The sequence below is a fragment of the Neovison vison genome, chromosome 10, assembly GCF_020171115.1.
Source record: "Neovison vison isolate M4711 chromosome 10, ASM_NN_V1, whole genome shotgun sequence".
Taxonomy (NCBI): Eukaryota; Metazoa; Chordata; class Mammalia; order Carnivora; family Mustelidae; genus Neogale; species Neogale vison.
This window is the reverse complement of record NC_058100.1, coordinates 37,954,050-37,973,592: the sequence shown is the minus strand read 5'-3', so window position 1 is coordinate 37,973,592 and position 19,543 is coordinate 37,954,050. Positions and strand designations below refer to the sequence as shown.

The 19,543-nt window shown below is 45.6% G+C and overlaps 1 protein-coding gene across 2 annotated transcripts in view; it reads left to right on the top strand.

Moving 5' to 3' along the window:
- The first annotated feature begins 13,973 nt into the window (after nucleotides 1-13,973).
- RGS7 (regulator of G protein signaling 7) overlaps nucleotides 13,974-19,543 on the top strand; it is a 503,370-nt gene continuing 497,800 nt past the window's right edge. Inside the window, exons 1-2 of one of the 2 annotated variants that reach the window (XM_044267012.1) lie at nucleotides 13,974-13,994; nucleotides 14,988-15,116. In XM_044267012.1, coding sequence (XP_044122947.1) covers nucleotides 15,039-15,116 — 78 coding nt within the window. In that variant the 5' untranslated portion in view covers nucleotides 13,974-13,994; nucleotides 14,988-15,038. The remainder of the gene's footprint in view (nucleotides 13,995-14,987; nucleotides 15,117-19,543) is intronic. The other variant, XM_044267013.1, reaches the window with a different exon arrangement.

Below are 19,543 nucleotides of genomic sequence, written 5' to 3'. Positions count from 1 at the left end.
AAGAGGGGGAAAATGGGAGATTTGTCATAGAACAGTTGAAGGCGAAGAGTAGAGGTTTAAAAAAAAATGGTCTCTACAGCAGTTCAGACTGTTCAATAAATTATTCATAAGCTTAAAGAATTAGGAAAATAGATTAGGAAATCTGCTGCAGGACAAAAATCATGCTTCAAACGGGTTTCTCTGCTCACTGCCAAATCCCACAAATGTGCTGGTATGAAGCTGCCCCTGTTATCCTTGGTCTAAAGAACTCTGCACTTAGCGGAAAAGTATTCCCAAATCTTCGGTTTACTAATCGGAGTGACCATAATGAAAAATAATGCTTAAGAAACTAGGTGCTTTCAACTTTTACCATATTTAAGCCTTTCAAGAGTAAGGGACGTTTAGGGGCACCTGGGAAGCTCATTTGGTTAAGTGACTGGCTTTTGACTTCGGCTCGGCTCATGATCTAAGGAGTTGGAGATCAAGCCCCCCGTGGGGCTCCACGTTAATCTCAGCAGGGGGTCTGCTTGTGGTTTCTCTCTCCCTCCGCCCCTCCCCCAGCTTGCATTCATGTGTGCTTTCTCTCTCCATCTCTCTCTAAAATAAATAAGTAAATCTTAAAAAAAAAAAAGAATAAGGGACGTTTCAATTTGTGATAAAAAGATTCAGAGATGACCACTTCTTGAGTTTATTTTTTTTAATTTTTATTTATTTGACAGACAGAGGTCACAAGTAGGCAGAGAGACAAGCAGAGAGAGAGGAAGGGAAGCAGGCTCGCTGCTGAGCAGAGAGCCCAATGCAGGGCTTGACCCCAGGACCCTGAGATGATGACCTGAGCCAAAGGCAGAGGCTTTAACCCACTGAGCCACTCAGGCACCCCCCTTCTTGAGTTTTGAGCAGAAAGGAAAGAACATAAGATGAACTTGGAGAGGTCATGAAGGGTAAGATGACTTAAGGTCTTGTAGGTCAGAGTGAGAGGTTTGGATTTTATTCTAAGGGAGTTGAAAAGCTATTGAAGGATTTAAGCTGCTAAAACATCACCATGATATGTTACATATTTTAAATATACCACTCTGGGCTTATCTGGAGAATGTTAATGCTGAGACCAGTCAGGAGGCTACTTAAGTAGTTTAGGTAGGAGATGTGATGTCTTAAATGAGGAAGTGGCAGGCAAAGTGGAGAACTGAATTTTCTTGACAAGATGTTTATTTTGATCTATATTGATGGAACTTGTGAGGAAGAGAAGGATTATGATTTACTTGAATGATTCTTAGCTTTTTCTTGTGTAACTGGGAAAAAAATGCCCTACTTACTCACATGAGGAATTCTGGGAAAGGAAAAATTGGGGTGTAGGTTGGGAAACTAGTTCTGTCTTGAACTTCTTTAATAGAAACGACTATTAAAGGTCCCAGTGAAGATGTCAAGTAAACAGTTGGAAATATGAGTTTGGAGCTCTGAGGGAGGAGAAACCAGGATGGACCATGTAAATGAGGGTGTCATCAACGTATCAGCGTTAAAGCCATTGAACTGGAAGAGTCCAGCATAGGACAGAAGGGGGATCGTGGCAGCAAAGAAGGTGAGCCGGGAAGAGACATCATCTGGGGCACTTAAGTCTAGAGAATTCTGCACCTACTGGCACTGTGACATTCATTCAGAAACTTCTCCGGCGTAGGGTAGATGCTTAATGAATAAAGGATTGAGTGATCAGAAAAAGACTGTGTATCTGGGGCGGATGTTGGGGAACGGCAGGACTTCTTGCACTGGCTTCTCAGCTTCCCTCCACACATAGTGGTAGGCGGAGATCCTTGGATCCTCTCCTCAGGGAGACTGGCAAGGCTGTTTTTCCTTCTGTCTGGGCAGAGTTGTGTCAGCTGTGTTTGAGTCCAGCTTACGCTTCTCTGGGATGGGGGATTGGTGTTTACACGGGCTTCTTGAATTTGGTACCTTCACATAAGGGTCTGGGAAGAGAGGGAGGACCTCAGGCCGGTTTGGGAGGAGAGGGAGGACCCTTGCGGCGGGTAGGGTTCCTCAGCCCGGCATTCCTTCTGCCCATCTCTCAAGTGGTCGCCTCTTTCTGAAGATGCAGAGCTTGAACATTTGAACAGAAACAAAGTCCAAAACTTTTTGGCCCATCAGGAAGTAGACAGATGTTGGATTTAAGGGCTGAGGTATTTGGGAGCCCCAGGGACCTGTGTTGGGAAGCCCGAGGGGACTGAGAGAAATGGGCCCAGTGCCTTGGCCTGCTGTTCAGGGAGGGTTCGGTTCCCAGGTGCCCACAGTCTACACTGGGAACCTTGAAAAATACAGCTTTGCTTTCTAAGCATCTAGGTAATGAGCTCTATTAATCAAAGTTAAATCATATGGATTTTCATACAATTATCTGTGGAAAAACCCATGATAAGAAGGAGAAGGGCCTAATATTTAAGGAGTTTTTAGGACACTACCCTGTTCTTAGTGGTTTGAAGGCTTCAGAGAAGGTGGCTAATGTACTATTAGAGAAAACCACACAGCATGCAGAGAACCTTAATTCAGGTGCCAAGCGCTTTACCTTAGATTGCTTTACAGTCTTTCAATTACAGCGTTTTTCTTAGAATATTCACCTCCTTGATATAATCAGAGCTGATGGACATAGGAAACCTTCTTAGGGTCAAGTTCCTAAATGTTTTTCTATCAACTCTAGGAGTGTATTAAGTAATTTAAGTAAGGCTTTCCATTCCTTTTTTTCTTTTCCTCCTTTTGCTATTTCTTCTTCTTAACACAGGTTTAGAGAAATTCAGTAGTGCTAAATTGCTAGCAGGAAGCACTTCCTAGCAGTAAGTGCTGGGCGATATTTATAAGCAGAGATGATGGAGAATCAGGGAATTACAAGTGAGGTTTGACTTGGGGCGAGCAGGTGTCCTCCTGCCCTAAGCACGATAAAATCAGCATCTCCTGAGGACCTAAAAGCCACTGACCAGCAGGTGCCTTTAAGACAACCGTGTGATAACAAGACCTACCAAACGAAGACAGATAAATGTATTCTGGGTAGGCAGCGTCTGTCATGGGCCCCCTTGAGCAAATAGCCACTGCACCCCCTTTCCATCTACCCAACATTCAAAGCTAAGTCTGTCCCCTTTCCCACGTGAGGTCTTCCCTGACACCACTAAAGCCCAAATGAACTCAAAGAGAGACCACATCGTTTTAAATATCTCAGTCATTCTTGCTTCAGGTCAAAATCACTTTAAAGCCTCCCAGGAAAATGGTAGTGTTCAGTTTTCAATCCACTTTCTCCCACGCCATCCCGTCTTGTGGTCAGACATCATGGAGGTCGCCTACACCGGCATTCTCAATGTCAAACTAGCTCTTGTAGACCGGGGTCAACCGGATGCCCTCAGACGCCTCCAGGGATGTGTAACTGACCTCTTCCTTAAGGACGAACAAGTGTTGAAAGTACTTCCTGGTGTCGAACTGAAATCTCTCTGCCGGAGACCGCTACCCATTAGAGTGAAGCTTGTCCTCTGAGGCTTGAAAGGTTGTTTGATTCTTTTTCTACCCGAGAGTCCTTTAATGTTTTCAGATAATTATCCCAAATCATCCAAGCCTTTTTTTTTTTTTTTAACTGACAAAATATCTCTTTCTTCCAGTCATCAGAGTGGCTTTTTGGGGGCAGATCTGTGCTCTTTTTGAGCAATATTGAGTTTGCTTTCAACTACAACCAAAACAAACAGAAACCCAGTCTCCCCCCTCCCTGCCCCCCGTTTTAACTGATGTTCAGTCACATCTTTTCCATCCTGTATTTAGTGTAAGTCAGCTCTCTTCCATCTGGATTCGAGGCTTACAATTTCTCCTTGCTATTTTCCTTGTATGTGGTTCACTCTATCTTTTCAGCCTGCCTTGATCTCTTTGGGTCCCACTGCCATTTTCCAGTGTATTAGCTATTCCTCAGAGCTCGGTGCCATTTATAAACTTGATAAGTGGGCTGTTTATACCTGTAATAGAGTCCCTGTGCACATGCCCATTTAGAACAGGGAAATTGTAAGATCAGAGTTCAGAATCTTCCCAAGATTCTGATTCTCCTTTCAGGTGTGTCCTGGACAATTAAGCAGTGCTCTTTCTGCTGACCTTATTTAGTCTGTTATTTAAACTCTGATCTTCCCATCACATTTATGAAGCTGTTCCAGAAGAAACCGCTGCATGCCCTGCTGAATAACAGACTTCGTTGTCCTCCAGGCCTCATCTGTCAGTCTAGAGACCGTGCGTGCGGACGACATGAAGCAGGTCTGTGTGACATGTGGTTGGCAGGCCCTCGTTGGCCCTCCGTGACCACCACTTTTCTCTTTAAGCTTTCAAAACTTATCCACTTTTTTTTTTAATTTTTATTTTTTAATTTTTTTTTCTTTTTCTCCAATTTATTTATTTTCAGAAAAACAGTATTCATTATTTTTTCACCACACCCAGTGCTCCATGCAAGCCGTGCCCTCTATAATACCCACCACCTGGTACCCCAACCTCCCACCCCCCCCGCCACTTCAAACCCCTCAGACTGTTTTTCAGAGTCCATAGTCTCTCATGGTTCACCTCCCCTTCCAATTTACCCAAATTCCCTTCTCCTCTCTAACGCCCCTTGTCCTCCATGCTATTTGTTATGCTCCACAAATAAGTAAAACCATATGATAATTGACTCTCTCTGCTTGACTTATTTCACTCAGCATAATCTCTTCCAGTCCCGTCCATGTTGCTACAAAAGTTGGGTATTCATCCTTTCTGATGGAGGCATAATACTCCATAGTGTATATGGACCACATCTTCCTTATCCATTCATCCGTTGAAGGGCATCTTGGTTCTTTCCATAGTTTGGCGACTGTGGCCATTGCTGCTATAAACATTGGGGTACAGATGGCCCTTCTTTTCACGACATCTGTATCTTTGGGGTAAATACCCAGGAGTGCAATTGCAGGGTCATAGGGAAGCTCTATTTTTAATTTCTTGAGGAATCTCCACACTGTTCTCCAAAGTGGCTGCACCAACTTGCATTCCCACCAACAGTGGAAGAGGCGGCGGCATCACCTTACCTGATTTCAAGCTTTATTACAAAGCTGTGATCACCAAGACAGCATGGTACTGGCATAAAAACAGACACATAGACCAGTGGAACAGAGTAGAGAGCCCTGATATGGACCCTCAACTCTATGGTCAATTAATCTTCGACAAAACAGGAAAAAATATACAGTGGAAAAAAGACAGTCTCTTCAATAAATGGTGCTGGGAAAACTGGACAGCTATATGTAGAAGAATGAAACTCGACCATTCTCTTACACCGTACACAAAGATCAACTCAAAATGGATAAAAAACTTATTCACTTTTTGATTGCGTAAAGACCAGACTTCTCAGGACGAGCTGTAGGTTCTTCACAGTCTGTCCCCAGGGTGCGGACTGGCTTCATCTCCATCCTAGGCTCCCTCTTTACAACCAGCCGTACGAAACGGCGTGCTGTTCGTCAACCATCCATCTTTCCTCGTGTTGCTGGAATTTGGTACATTTTATTCTACCCACCTGAAGTGCTTCTGTGCTGTTCCTTCTCTCTGTCCCATCTGGAAGATTCCCCTCAGTTTTAAAGACTCAGAAAATGTCCTTGATTCTCATCCCTGTGCTTTCCTAACACTTTGAATGCACACGTTCTGAATACCACGCACTACAGGGACTGTCCCTTCTACTGGCCTCTGTCTTGGGAAGGTCTGTTCATCACCAGAGACTAACATGGTGCCTTGTATCACAGGGACTTAACAAACATTTCTTGAATTCTAGGATAAAGCTTTCCTATGGACAAGGCCTGTGGACCAACGTAATTTGGATATCCATTTTCTCCCTTGAGGCAAGTTGACTCTATTTTGCTATCATCTTTTCCATCTACACTTTAGAAGTTCCTGAGAATTTCATTTCCAGATTCTCTGAGGGCAAATGACTACAACTGCTCTGTGAGGCAAACTGTTTAAAACAATCAAGTACCCTTTTACTACTTCTTCCCTTAACCTGAGTCCTGGTTGCTTCTTAGAAGCACCATCACATAACGCGAGATTTGGAATATTAGAGACTGGCTTGAAATCCTGGCTCTAAATCCGCTGAGCCGTGTAACCTCGAGAAAGGAAGCTTACTTCATCCACGTCTCGTTTCTCTGTTTATTATTTGAGGATTATCCCTCTCATCTTTATTATTTATTTTTCTAATCATGTCTTCTATCATTTCCAATTTGAAGACTGTTAGCTTAGTGTTTAGAAAGCCAATAGGAAATGAGTTGCTCTGTGTTTTCCCCTCCTTCTGGGATCACAACCCCAGTGGCCCCCCTCTGGCTGGCAGTGCTCTGCTCCTAGGCATCCACACACCAGTCCCCTGCCTGCTGAGACTCCAGATATAGCCTGTTCTGGCCATGCTTACCCATCCTGCAGGGGTGCTAAGTTGGATCCTTTGTTACACCATTCTGATCCTGTCACTTGGGTTTTTACTATGTTCTGGATACCATACGCTGCCTGTTGGATGGACTGTTTTTCAATTACTGTAGCTCTAGCCACCCCTGGTGTCTGAGCCACAGAAGTGATGGTCTGTTTCCAGACTACTGTTCTCCTGATGTGGTCAGTATGATCACTACCAGACTGTCTTTCCAAATAACTTCATTTGTCCTGGAATAAAAAGATTCGCACAGTAGAGGAAGAGAAAGCAGATGATGTAAGTTTTGTTTTATAGTCAAGGAAACTGGAGCTTGAGATGGTCGAGTCATTTGTCCCATGTGACCTAGATGTGAAACGTTGCAGTCAGGGCTACAGCTCAGATGTGCTGATGCTGTCTTTAGTTCGCTTCTACAATTCCAAAAATGAAAGGGCAGGAGCTGAACTCAACATGTTCTTATTTCTTTCCACACATTACACAGTGTCTCACTCATAATATATGCTCAGCTAATTTTCCACCTATTTGAAAAATAAATGTATAACATTTAAAAATGGTGTCATTCTGGAAGTAATCTAGATCAGAGTTTAAACATTTCAACAGAAAGGAGAAAAAGAACCAATTCCCGATAAGGACACATTTTAGTTTTTACTCTTCTTCCTTGCCAGCCCTCTGCCATTGCTATGGGAGCTCTACTTAGTAGGAAAATGGCCATAAAATGGGCAAAAGGATTGTGAAAGTGGAGAGTAATTCATTAATGAGGGTATTGTGCTATAAATAATTGAGAGTTGACTACAGAGAAGAAGGTATTTTTTTTTAAAAAAACTTGTCCTTAGGGCAAGATTTCTCAAACCACTATTCTTTTTTTTCACTCTGCTTGTATCAATCTCAAATCAATTATCCCGTAAAATGCCAATGTAGTATTGTGAACAGTATTATCCCTTCAACATTGTTCTCTTTCTGCTTGCCCCTGTGTCGCTCACAATTCTTTCGTGTAATAAAAGCCTCAAATTAATAAAGTGCTTTCTCCTAGAAATTCAAAATGCCTTTTGCACATTAGCATTTAATTAATTCTCAACTATTCCTCTGTGAAGTGGGTGTGTGGTGGGAAAAGAAATTATCCTTCCCCTTATGACACACAAGAAACAGGTTTGAAGGGTGGTTCATTTTGATCCACAGTGAAACCTGATGCTAATTCAGTTTTGTTCAAAGCTGTTGACTGGATTCTTCTAGTCCATCCAGTCTTCCAACAGAATAATGTTTATGGATTTATTCACAGTAGATCAGCAAATAATTATTGGGTGCCAACTGTACGCCTATCCTCTTCTAGACCCTGGGAATACAGCATTGAATAGGAGAGGAAAAAATCCCTGACCTCACAGAACTTAATTTCTTCTGAGGGGAGACAGACAACAAACACAGTCAATAAGTGAATAGTACAAAATGGTAGAAGGTGATAGATACTCTTAAAAGCAAATAAACAGGGTAATGAGAAAGGAGAGTGCAAGGAGAATACATAATCTTCTTTTTCCCCTCAGAGAGAGAGAGAAAGTCTGAGGGGTGGGGGCAAAGGGGGTAGAGAGAGAGAATCTTAAGCAGGCTGAGCATGCAGCCCGACGTGGGGCTCGATCTCATAACCCTGAGATCATGACCTGAGCTGAAACCAAGAGTCAGATGCTTAACTGATTGAAACCATCCAGGCTTCACCCAGGACAGTACATAATCTTAGTTAAGGTATGTAGACTAGGCTTCGCTGAGAGGGTGCTATCTGAGTCAAGAATTGAAGAAAGAAAGGGAAGTCTACCTGAGGGAAAAGCATTCCAGGCAGGAGGAACAGCCAGTGCAAATATCCTGTGGTAGCGGCATGCCTGGAATGTTGAAAGAATCAGGGAGGGCAGTGTGACTGGAACAGAGTGAGGAAGGAGAGTAACATGCACTGAGGTCAGAAGAGGTAACATGGTGTCAGATCATGAGGACCTCATCGGCCTTTTGAAGATGCTTTGAGTGATGTGGGGTGTCTTTGGAGGACTTCACATGGAGAAGCGACACAACTTCATTTTAAAGAGATCATTGACTGCGACATTGAAACTAGATGTGGTTGGGAAATGATGGGGGCAGAGAAACCAATTGGATCTTTGTTTTCACCCAGGAGAGATTAAATCAAGGCTCAAACCCGGCTGGCAGCAGAGGGGGTGGCGAGAATCCTGGACATAGTTTGCAGGGAGGGCCAACTGGATTTGTAGATTAGACTGAGTGTGAATTGTGAGAAAAAGAAATTTTATCCTCTGAAGTAGACTGGAAACTTCCTTGGGCAAAAGTCACCTATGACATTTCCTTGCGTTCTTTATATGTACTCCAGGTGTACATGTTCTATAACATGTATGAAAACACATTCTTATGCACAACAGATAATCAAGTTTCGGATTAGTGAAAGGAGAGGAGGTAGTTCACACTTCAGAAATTCTGGTGTCCCCAGTGATTTGCAAAAATATACACCGTTGTTATGGGTTACATGGTGTCATCCCCCCAAAAGATAATTTTGGAGCGCTAACCCCCTGTACCTCAGAGCGTGACCTTGTTTGGAGTTAGGGTCCTTAGAGAGGTAATTAAGTTACAATGAGGTCAGTCGGGTGGGCCCCAAATCCAGTATGACTGGTGTCTCTATACAGAGGGGAAATTTGGACACAGAGGCATCCACAGAAGTCGTTGTGAAGAGACACAGGGAGAGAGAGCCACGTACAAGCCAAGAACATTGGCCTAGAACAACTCTTTTTTTCAGAGGCCTCAGAAGGAACCAACTCTGTCTGCACCTTTATTTTTGGACCTTTAGTCTCTAGAACTATGAGATGATACATTTCTGTTTTTTAAGCCTCTCAGTCTGTGATATTTTGTTACAATATTCCTAGCAAACTACTACAACGATGTCCAATATTTCAAAAATATAAATAAAATTTTACTTTTTCCCCCCAAGATAAGACTGCTGAAGCTACAACAAAACAAACAAACAAAATAACAACAAAGGCTTTAAATATCATTATTTGGGGTAGAATTCTATTTACTTAGCGAAGTAACGGGGGTTTTACTTTTTAGAAGTTCTATCTGGCATGGAAAAAGAGGTGCATTATTACATTTTACAACTTAATTTGTTTGACAGAAGTATCACAAAACGTAGGGTCCGTAAGGAAAATGACAAAAATGATTTTGGATGATGATAGCTGAGGACCACATATTTACATGGTTTTGGAAAGAAAAGAAACAGAAAAATATCCCACAATATCCATGCTGTTTGCTGTTTACAACGTAAAGGGCCATTATGTAGAAGGAAAGTACATTATGTAGAAGGAAAGGAGAACATATTAAAATCTTATCGTCTAAGATCCAAATGGATTTTGAGACATCTAGTCTAATTCCCTCAGGTTATGTCTGGAAAAAATGTGAGTCCTGGGAACATTAAGGTGATGGACACAATTTTGGTCCCAATGCACAATAACACAAATGATGAGGCTTAACAATAACAAAAGAAGAAATAGTGGACTGTGCTAGTCCTTGAATCTTCCTCCATATTTGCTTTGCAACCATAAGGAACCATGAACCACCTTGAGTCATGAAGGCCCAGAGAGAAAGGTGTGCATTAGGTGTGCGGAGGGAAGACAGGCACGAGGAGAGACGACACAGACAAGAGAATGACAGGTGTCTTTCTGGGAGATCCTCAGATCTTCAAAAACTCATTCTGTTGCTAGAGGCATTTTTCATATGTTTTCATAGGGGTTTGGATTCACACAGCTGTGTGTTTGCATCCGGACTCTAATATTTAGAAGGTATACAATCCTGGTCAAATTTCCTAATTTGAACGTCAGATTCCTTACGTTGCTTATGGGGTGAATTTTGTCTGAAATGGTGAGAATATTTTAATGCGTTTAGAGATGGTGTGACTTCAGGAAGTGGTAGTTTTATTCTAGTGATTTTCCCAGTGGCCTTCAGAATTTGTCTCTGTGCCTTACTAGAAACTCCTTCCCTCATCACCTTCCATGTAGACCTCCTATTAGTCCTTGAAGAGCCTTGTTGGAACATCAAGCCCTTTCATACTTCCATTGCTCAGTTTTGCATTCTCATGTGTCAATGGTTTCAAGGTTTTTGCCTCTCTAACTTGGATTTCTTGGGGACTAGTGAAAAGGACCAGAAGACCTGGATGTGAGCTCTGCCAGCCACTCAGTCTGAGAAGTAGAAGCACTATGAAAACAATGGAGTACGGGGTGCATTATGGGAACAAGACCTTACATAATTGTGAGGGAAGCAGGCGAAGTTATTTTCCAGAATAATGAATTGAAAGATCTGAGAAAAGATGCTACGAACCCCCCACCTGGGGTCTTAGGCAAGTGGACGGGCAAGTTGAAGCTTATGGGGGAAGCTGGGAGGCCAGGCATGGCCAGGTGCAGGAGGGAGACCAGGAAGTGCAGCGGACAGAAAAGTCAATGAAAATCTGTGGTCTTTGTGTGGCTGCTGCCTCTGTAGGTCCACATTCAGGCTTTTTGTAAGGTGTGCGGGGCTACTCTTCCTGAGGGGTGGAACGAAATTTGGAAAATCTGAATGTGAAGTGAGGGAGAATAAGGACATGCTAGAACCTTCTGGGACCCAACACATGCCAACACACAAACTTCAAAGACCTTCAGAGAGGAATAGGTGCTGTCTCACTCTTTTCCCAATCTTGCACAAATTCCTCTACTCACTTAACTACAGGGGAAGGGATGCTGGGAAATGTAGTTCCAGCTAATCTAGTTGACTGGTACAAACCACCACAGCCACTTAGTGGTTATGTGGGTCAGATGGGGCAGTTTACTTAACATTTCTGATCCTCGCCTTCCTTATTGGTGAATTGATACAAAAGAGATAACAATTATAACTAGGGCTTTAGAGGGTAAAATGAGATAATAATGCAAACAGTGTATTACTAAATATAAAAATTATGTATCAGATTGTTGTGATTAGATACATTGACTCATTTAGATAACATGCATCTACTTGTGGGCTAGAAACTGTACTATGCCTGGGATATATGGCGTGAGCTAAACAGCGGTATCTCAGGCTTCTGGGTGGCTCAGTGGGTTAAGCGTCTGCTTTTGGCTCATGTCATGGCCCCAGGGTTCTGGGAATCTGCCCCCATCAGTCGGTCCTGCTCCCTGCTCAGCAAGGAGTCTGCTTCTCCCTCTGCCCCTTTCCCTGCTCATGCGTGTGCGCTCTCTCTCTCTCAAATATTTAAAATAAAGTCTTAAACAGACACTATCCTTGTTATCATGAAGCTTATAAACTTAATCTTCTGCTGAAAAGTCATTCAATATAATTGAGAATTCACTATTGGTTTAGTAACATGGAGTTTGTTGCCAGAATAAAATGGGTTCAAGACAAAATAAAAGGAAAGGAAGTTCTTGGTGCCAAAGGAAGCCAAAAAAATAGGGCAGAAGTAAGTGGAAAGTGTGTCAAGGAAGGTTTTATACATAACTATATGTACATGTAGATATCTTCTGCAAGATTATGTCTATGTTGATATAGATATACATATACATATATCTATGTGATGGATGGATAGATGGATGGGGTCCTATGCAGCCAGGGTGTATTTTACACCCCATGTATAAAATATACACAGTTGGCTCTATTTTATCTGCTAGATCCACCAGTGATGAGCACAGGCATGGCCTCCAACAGGATCAGAACCTTCGTCTTGTGATGCAAAGGAGAAAGTCTGCTTCCTTCCAGCAGTTCTTCCTTAAGAGGAACAATGGTCAAGCTGAGTGAGCATGCCTCGTTATTCTTTCCAGATTTATTAATTCCATTCATGTCAACTTCCCAGAAGTAGACTGAGCAGAGGGGAAGAGAAAGGGGCTGAAGGGAAGGGGAAGAGGTAGGTCTGGCAACAGCAAGAGTTAAGGAAATAGTAGAGAAGTACTTTTAAGAATGGCAAATTTGGGGGCTCCTGGGTGGCTCAGTGGATTGAGCCGCTGCCTTGGGCTCAGCTCATGATCTCAGTGTCCTGGGATCGAGCCCCACATCGGGCTCTCTGCTCGGTGGGGAGCCTGCTTCTCCCTCTGTCTCTCCCTGCCTCTCTGCCTACTTGTGATCTCTCTCTCTGTCAAATAAAATAGATAAAATCTAAAAAAAAAAAAAAAAAAAAAAGGCAACTTTGATGAAAAAACACCACAATTTCCAGAGCACACAATGCAGAAATTTTGGGAACTGGAGAGGAGTGGGAGATGGGTCAGACTAGGGTGTGTGTGAAGGGGTTGGATAGAAACGTTTGCCTGGCAGTATTTAGAACAGAGAATAGGTTAGATAACTCTTTGCTACTTGGGTGAAACCTGCCTGCCTGGGTGGGACTGGGGAAACGCACTGGACCCCATGGTTTGGTCTGAGCAGTCGTCCCTACTACCAGGGTAACTTCTGTTCTCCTCGGATTTAGGGGATTAAGAAGGGGCTGTCTCTAGATTGTCTTCCGTCTTTCCCCCACACCTGGCCCCGCTGAGGAAAGAAAACTTCAGATATTTATAGCTTCCCCAATCTGTCCCGAAAAGCCAGAGAAGCAAGTTTCTTGACCAGAATTGGGCCAGCAGTGATTTTTCTTCTTCCTGTCGTTCTAATCCTTAGAAGGGAATTAGTGACAGCGACTTGAAGACTAATTCCGGGGGATCAGCACCCCAGGTCCTCTCCGAAACCCGCGCAGGGGTGAGAGCGCGGGCAGAGGCGAGCCCTGGGAGCACCTCCTTCCGCGCGCAGCTGGGGACGGCCCTTCCGTGGCACAGGTGGCAGGTCTCCGCGGCGCCCGCAGCCTGCACACCGGGGCCGTCTCTCCAACTTGGGAGGAAGCTGTGAACGCCGCAGGCTGCGGGCTGAGCGGCTCAATCTGTCCTGGCCATTTCCTTCACTCCCAGGACTCCTCGTGTCTCTCCACGCTCGTCACTTAAGCGCAGCGATAATCAATCATCCGCTGCCCTCGCGCTGCCGGCGGAGTCCGCGGGCACGTGATGAAGCGCGGCGGCGGCGTGGGGCTCCCTCCACCCCTCCATCCCTCCATCCGCCCGCCCGCCCTGCCCTTCCGGCGGCCGCTCGCCGCCCCGCTCGGGTCCCCAGGCCGCCCGCGGCGCGGACACCGGCTGCCGCGCGTGCTGTGCGCCCGCCGGGCCGGGGGCGCGAGAGCGGCCGGCGGGGGCGGCCGGCGGGGCGGCGAGCGCGGAGCGCGGAGCCCGGGAGCCCGCACCTCTGGCCGCCCGGCCCACGTGACCGCCCCTCCTCCCGCCTCCCAGTCGCGCGCACGGGCCGGCGTCTCGGCTCCCGCGCGCGCTCGGCGGGTCCCCGCGCCCAGGAGCAGAGGCGGCGGAGGGAGCGGGCCGGCCGGGCGGCGGGGGAGCGGGGGGAGCGGGCGCGAGCGGCGGGCTGCCGGGGCCGCCCGTGCACGGCGGCGGTGGCCTGAGCCGCGCGGTTCCGCATCCGCCGAGGGTGATGAGGCTGCCCTGCCTCGCTGCTCCGCTTGCCGCCAGCTGACAGTGCCGGCACCCAGCCCGCCCCGGAGCGCAGACGCCGCGGGGCCGTGACCTTGGCCGAGGAGGTAAATAGGGGAGGTGGTTGGGGAGGAGGAGGCGGCGCCGCCCCGCGCCCCCCGCCCCGCACCCACCCTCGCTCGGCGCCCCGCCGCGCGGCCGCCCCGGGAGCCCCGCGCCCCAGCCGGGCTGCGGGCGCCGCGCTCGCCCAGGTCCGCGGTGCTGAAACTGCTGCCATTTGTGCTGCCGGGAGAGCCGGGCGGCGGGAGCTGGGGTGGGGGGGCTCCCGGGTTTGCTCCTCTTGGGCTGGTGGCGCTCAGGTTCCTGCAGGCGGGCGAGACCCACGGTAGCCCAGGTAATTGCCCCGAGGGTGGACTCCCACCGGGTCCTGGGGCTGAGACGGATTCTGGTGCCTTCTGGCAAAGCCTGGGCAGGGTTCCGTCCGGACTTCCCAAGTGGAGTGGGAGAGGAGGGGACCCGGTGGCGGGCAGTGCGGGCGGGCGGGCAGGTGGAAGTGGGCGCAGCTCCTCGGGCTCTGTGTGGGAGACCCGGGGGGCGAAGGGAGAATGCCACGCGGATGGGCCTGCCTGCTGCGCTGCCGGCGGGGCAAGTAGCCAGGTACCTGGGACCGTGTGTGCTGCCACAGGGGGCTCCTTTCCGCCCTCTTGGGAGAACATCATCCAGATGCAAGTACTGGGAGGCAGGAGAACTCTGTAGCGCAGGAATGGTAACCGTGGGTTTTGGAGGCGAGCGTCAGATACTTTTTAAGAGGAGTATCCAGGAGATGAAGTCCGTTAAAACCACAGCCAAATGCTTATGATTGTCATTTCTTACAACTCCCTGAGGGTACTGTAGGTGTAAATTCAGTTTTCTTTCTTTCTTTCTTTTTTAAATCTATTTCTGTGCCACTTCCTGCAGTCAGCCTGGACATGTAAGTCATGTACATGTGCTCCATGTGCAGTGGGGGCTGTGGGTTATGAACAGGATTCACATGCCTCCCCTCCAGCCCCCCTTGAGCACCACCGTTCGCCTCTGACTGAGGTCTCCCTGGCTCTTTGCAGCGCGCACACCAGTAATTCCAGTATCCGAGAGCAGACCAAGTGTGGGGTGACATGGCCCAGGGGAATAATTACGGGCAGACCAGCAACGGGGTGGCGGACGAATCCCCCAACATGTTGGTGTACAGAAAGGTAAGAATTTCTTCACTTTCTTAGAGAGAGGGAAACTTTCGGCTGCCTTGATTCTCCCCCTCCCCCCACCCCCGGGGGTAGAGTGTATATCAATGTTGTCACCTGGTGGATTTCCCAAATTGCCAAGTACTGCGCACCATACTCGATAATCGGATGTTCTCACTGTGTAGAGACACAATGAAGTAAATGAGGCCAGCCATCCTCTGCGCGCTCCTTTGTCTGCTGATTTCCTGTAGATTAACCTGCAGTCAGAATTATCAGGAAGTTTGGGCATCCCACATATTTTCTGATACATGTGCTTTTATACATAAGCATAATAATTATGCATAATAGTTTTCAGAAGTGCTTTGATGTACTCCCCCTCAGCCTTTGGGTTGTAAGGATTATGTAAATGTATAACACGTTAGGAATGAAAAGACCACTTTGCAGTTCTGCAACAAGAGTGAATGTGTCTGTGAATCTATGGTTGGTTTAAAGATTTTACTTATGACTAAATAATTCTTTTTTTTTTAGCCTAAATTATATTTTTTACTGTGGGTTATTTTTACAACTTTGTTTATGAATATTTCAATGCCATATGACTGTTAAACCTTTATATTTAGAGCCCCTCCCCCCACCACAAACCGATCTGACAGTTTTATACATTTTATAACGATGCTATCAGCAACAAACTTCTAGTCACCGAGCCGCCATAATACAGAAACATTTGAATACTGTGTGTGCTTTAGAATGGTTGCTTAGGTAACTTCATTCTGGTCGCAACAATATTTCTAAAATGAAGGAAGCAGTATTCTTGATTTAACTTCTGTACCAGTCGTTTCTATTGCCTTTTATGCTGGGATTATTTTTCTTTAGCATATTATCTGTAGTGCTTATGGGGCATGATTTCTTTAGTTTATGTTAGCAGGGACAAAAAGGAAATCATACCTTGGAATCAGGAAGATTGTTAAAGGTTTCATCAGCATGAGCCCATAGGAGTCCCAGCGAAGTTTCTGTATGTTCTCTCATGAATACAGCTGAAAAGCTGGATGCTACCTTCACCTGCACCCAATCTAAACTCTCCTGCGGTGTGGGCCAAAATCATTAAGAGGTGGTGGTGAATATGTGTTTGAGGGAATATTGTTACTGCCTTAATGTGAAGGTTCATGGGCATCCTGACACAATGTTAGCATTTTTTTTTTTTTTCTCTCTCGCTTTACAGACAGTACTGTTTTATGTGTCTGGGACAATGCAGTAATGCAGTGTGATAGGAAATGAAAACTGGAGATTAGTTGCCTATTTTAGATTTAAAACATCCCAGCTGGATAAATTAAGAACATAATCCACTTGAGCCTAAATTATTACTCTTGTATTCCTACATCAATTGAAAAAAACTGGATATTTGCCACCCATTCTGTGTAGGGTTTGTTCTGAGAAGAGCTGTTTGGAGGACAGTTGTGTGTTTTTAAATATGTTACAATGTTTTCTTTGTTTGGTATGCTTTTAACATAATAAGCAAGAGGTGGCAATTGTCAGTTCTGTAAATTGCGTGTGGAGAGGTGGACTTTTGGGTGTAAAACTAGTGTTTAGCTACTTTTGTTCAGTCAAACATTGTGTTCTTTTTCTGGTTCTTTAGAGATAGATGAGGCTACGTTGATCAGCCACCTGACGCTTATCTTGATTAGAAATAAACTCGGTGTGACACGAATCCATGTATCTCATTTAGTCAGTTATTGTGAGAATAGATGAAAAAATGAGGCTAGGAGCTTTAGAAATAGTTCCTAGATTATAGAATGCACCCAAGCTTCTTATCCCTCATTTTTAATTTATTCTGTAAATTGTTGTATCGCCCCGAATTGCTGTTAGTGCTCCTGGTAAGTTAACAGACTGTGACTTAGGGAGGGACTATGAGGCCTCATTCTTTTAAACGTTATTATTTGGTTGGTTAAGCTTGGAACTGCTTATGCTACTATTTTGCCCACCTTTTATTGCTCTTTGTTTCGTATTAATGACACAATTTATTTTTAGAAAATATTTCTCGGAAAAATCGTTATTAGAAAAAAAAAATAACTCAGTTCGGGGATTTGTACCCATACTGCGTAACTGTGGATTGCCTGTGTATTCTTTTATTGTCTAAGCACACACGTTTTGTGTTTGTGATATTCAGAATAATGTCTAAGTAGCAGATAATTTATGTAATGAAACATCGAAGTGGCCCATGTCTGTGTGGAGACATAGAGTCGTCCGACCTCATGGTTTCATGTGACCCTTTTACCAGTTTCTTGTGTCTTCTATGGTATGTGGACTTTACGTTTAATAAATTTTCAGTGGCGGCTAAATCGTAGTGCGAAGAGCAGCAGAGCCGGGGGTGGGGTTAAGACTTGTGGATGGTACTGGGGTATTTCATCTGCTCCACCTGCTTAAAGGAAGAAACACGATGGTACAAATGCTTCTCCATCACGAACTCAATTACCGGTTTGGAAAAGAACTTCTCGACCACAGTGCATTGCGCACTAGCAGGGCAGAGATGTTTTATCAACACGTGGGGGTTTTCTACTCTGCTTCACTGCTGCCACACTGTTCTTGGAAGTAGTAGGTCCTGGGCTAGAAACATTTGTAGCCGTCTCTCCGTTCCCCTCCCCCACAGTCCACCTCTTGTTTACTGTTAAGGATTCTCCTAACTTCCACACCTGGAGGATATGCGTGCGCTGTTGCCATTTAGTCTGGAGTTCCCGTGAATGAACAACAGGTGGTAGTGACCTTCCCTTGAGAGAGGGGATTCAGTGAATGTTTCGCAAAGTGGAAGGCCCAGCAAAGTGCTGGGACACAGGCCTTTCTCCTGTTTGTCAGCTGTCTCTCCTTTAGTGATTAGCCTCACTGGGATTGTAGGAGCTCCTCCAAATGAATGGAAATTTCCAAGGGTCTCTTTTTGGTGGAGAATCCTGGAGTGATGTTACAAGAAAATGCACAGTGTGTAGGATGACAGTGCCCCAAGCAGAGTGAGGGCCACCATGGTGCCAGCTGGGGGCCACAGTTTCGCTGCCTCACGGTCAAGGTTGGGACCTGCAGGTCAGACTGGGATGTCTGTGTGCAGCTTTTCTGGCTTAATGTGAGGGATCGCAGGTGGAAAGATGGGTGAAATACATAAAAGGGATTAAGAGATACAGACTTCCAATTATAAAATAAATAAGTCGGAGAGATGAAAAGTATAGCATAGGGAAATTAGTCAATAATATTGTAATAATGGGAGCACCTGGGTGGCTCAGTGGGTTAAAGCCTCTGCCTTCTGTTCAAGTCATGATCCCAGGGATCTGGGAAAGAGCCCCACATTGGGCTCTCTGCTCAGCAGGGAGCCTGCTTCCCTTCCTCTCTCTCTGCCTGCCTCTCTGCCTATTGTGATCTCTGTCTGTCAAATAAATAAATAAAATCTTAAAAATGTATGGTGATAAACGGTGTTGACACTTGGTGTGGTGAGCCCTGAGTAACAACGTAAAGTTGTTGTATCCGTATGTTGGAACCTGAAACTGTTATAACATTGCAAGTTAATTACACTTCACTGAAAGAATTTTTAAAAAATGTAGGGTCTCTGTAGGCTTCATTTGATGTCATAGGTACACTTTAAAAATCCATATGGACAAAATACATGCCTTACTGATTTTTCAACTCCTAATGCTGTTTTCTTTCCTAAGCCAGTGACTGAAGTGAGAGCGGTTCTACTGTTTTATGTAGCTGAGAACACTTTAAAAGCTCGTAAAATAGGAGGCTTGTCCACATTTAATTTCGGGGCTTTCGGGCTTCCTGGGCTCCTTTCAGGCAAGTATTAGCTAGAATGGAATTAGAAGTAATCAACCTCCTTAAGAAGAGACCGACTGAACTCCAACTTGTCCTGGCTTCGGGCTAGCTTCTTGAAACATCTGCGGAGGTGATGGCTTAGACCTCAGTTTTGTTCAGATGCCGCTGGCGTTCTTGCTCTGTTCTGGGCAGAGTCCTCGTTCGGGGCGTGGCCGTGGCTGGAGAGGATGGCTGAGCCGGAACCCGGGGTACCGGGAGACACATCCCGAATTGGGTGTCTGGCCAGCATGCTGCCCACTAGACAGTATACATCACTTTTTGTCCAGCGGCTGACATTCCTGCATTTGAAAAACAAAAGATCTAGGGCATCTTGGGGCCAGTATTTCAAATTGGCTGGAAAGCTGGCTTCTCACCAGCAAGAATGCTCGAAATGACCAATGATCTCTGATGCTACTGGAGCAACCATTTATGGTTCAGCTGCCGGAAAAGAAAACCGTCATGTTTTCCTCATTTGCTACCTTAGTGGGTTGACCGTGTTTTGGGGGACAGCAGACCTGCATGTCCGCCACACCTGCACCCGTCCCTCCCGTCCCCTTGCCCGCCCGTCTTCTGCTCCGTCCTCTGCTCTGCTTTTCTCTTCATCTGCCATGTACTTG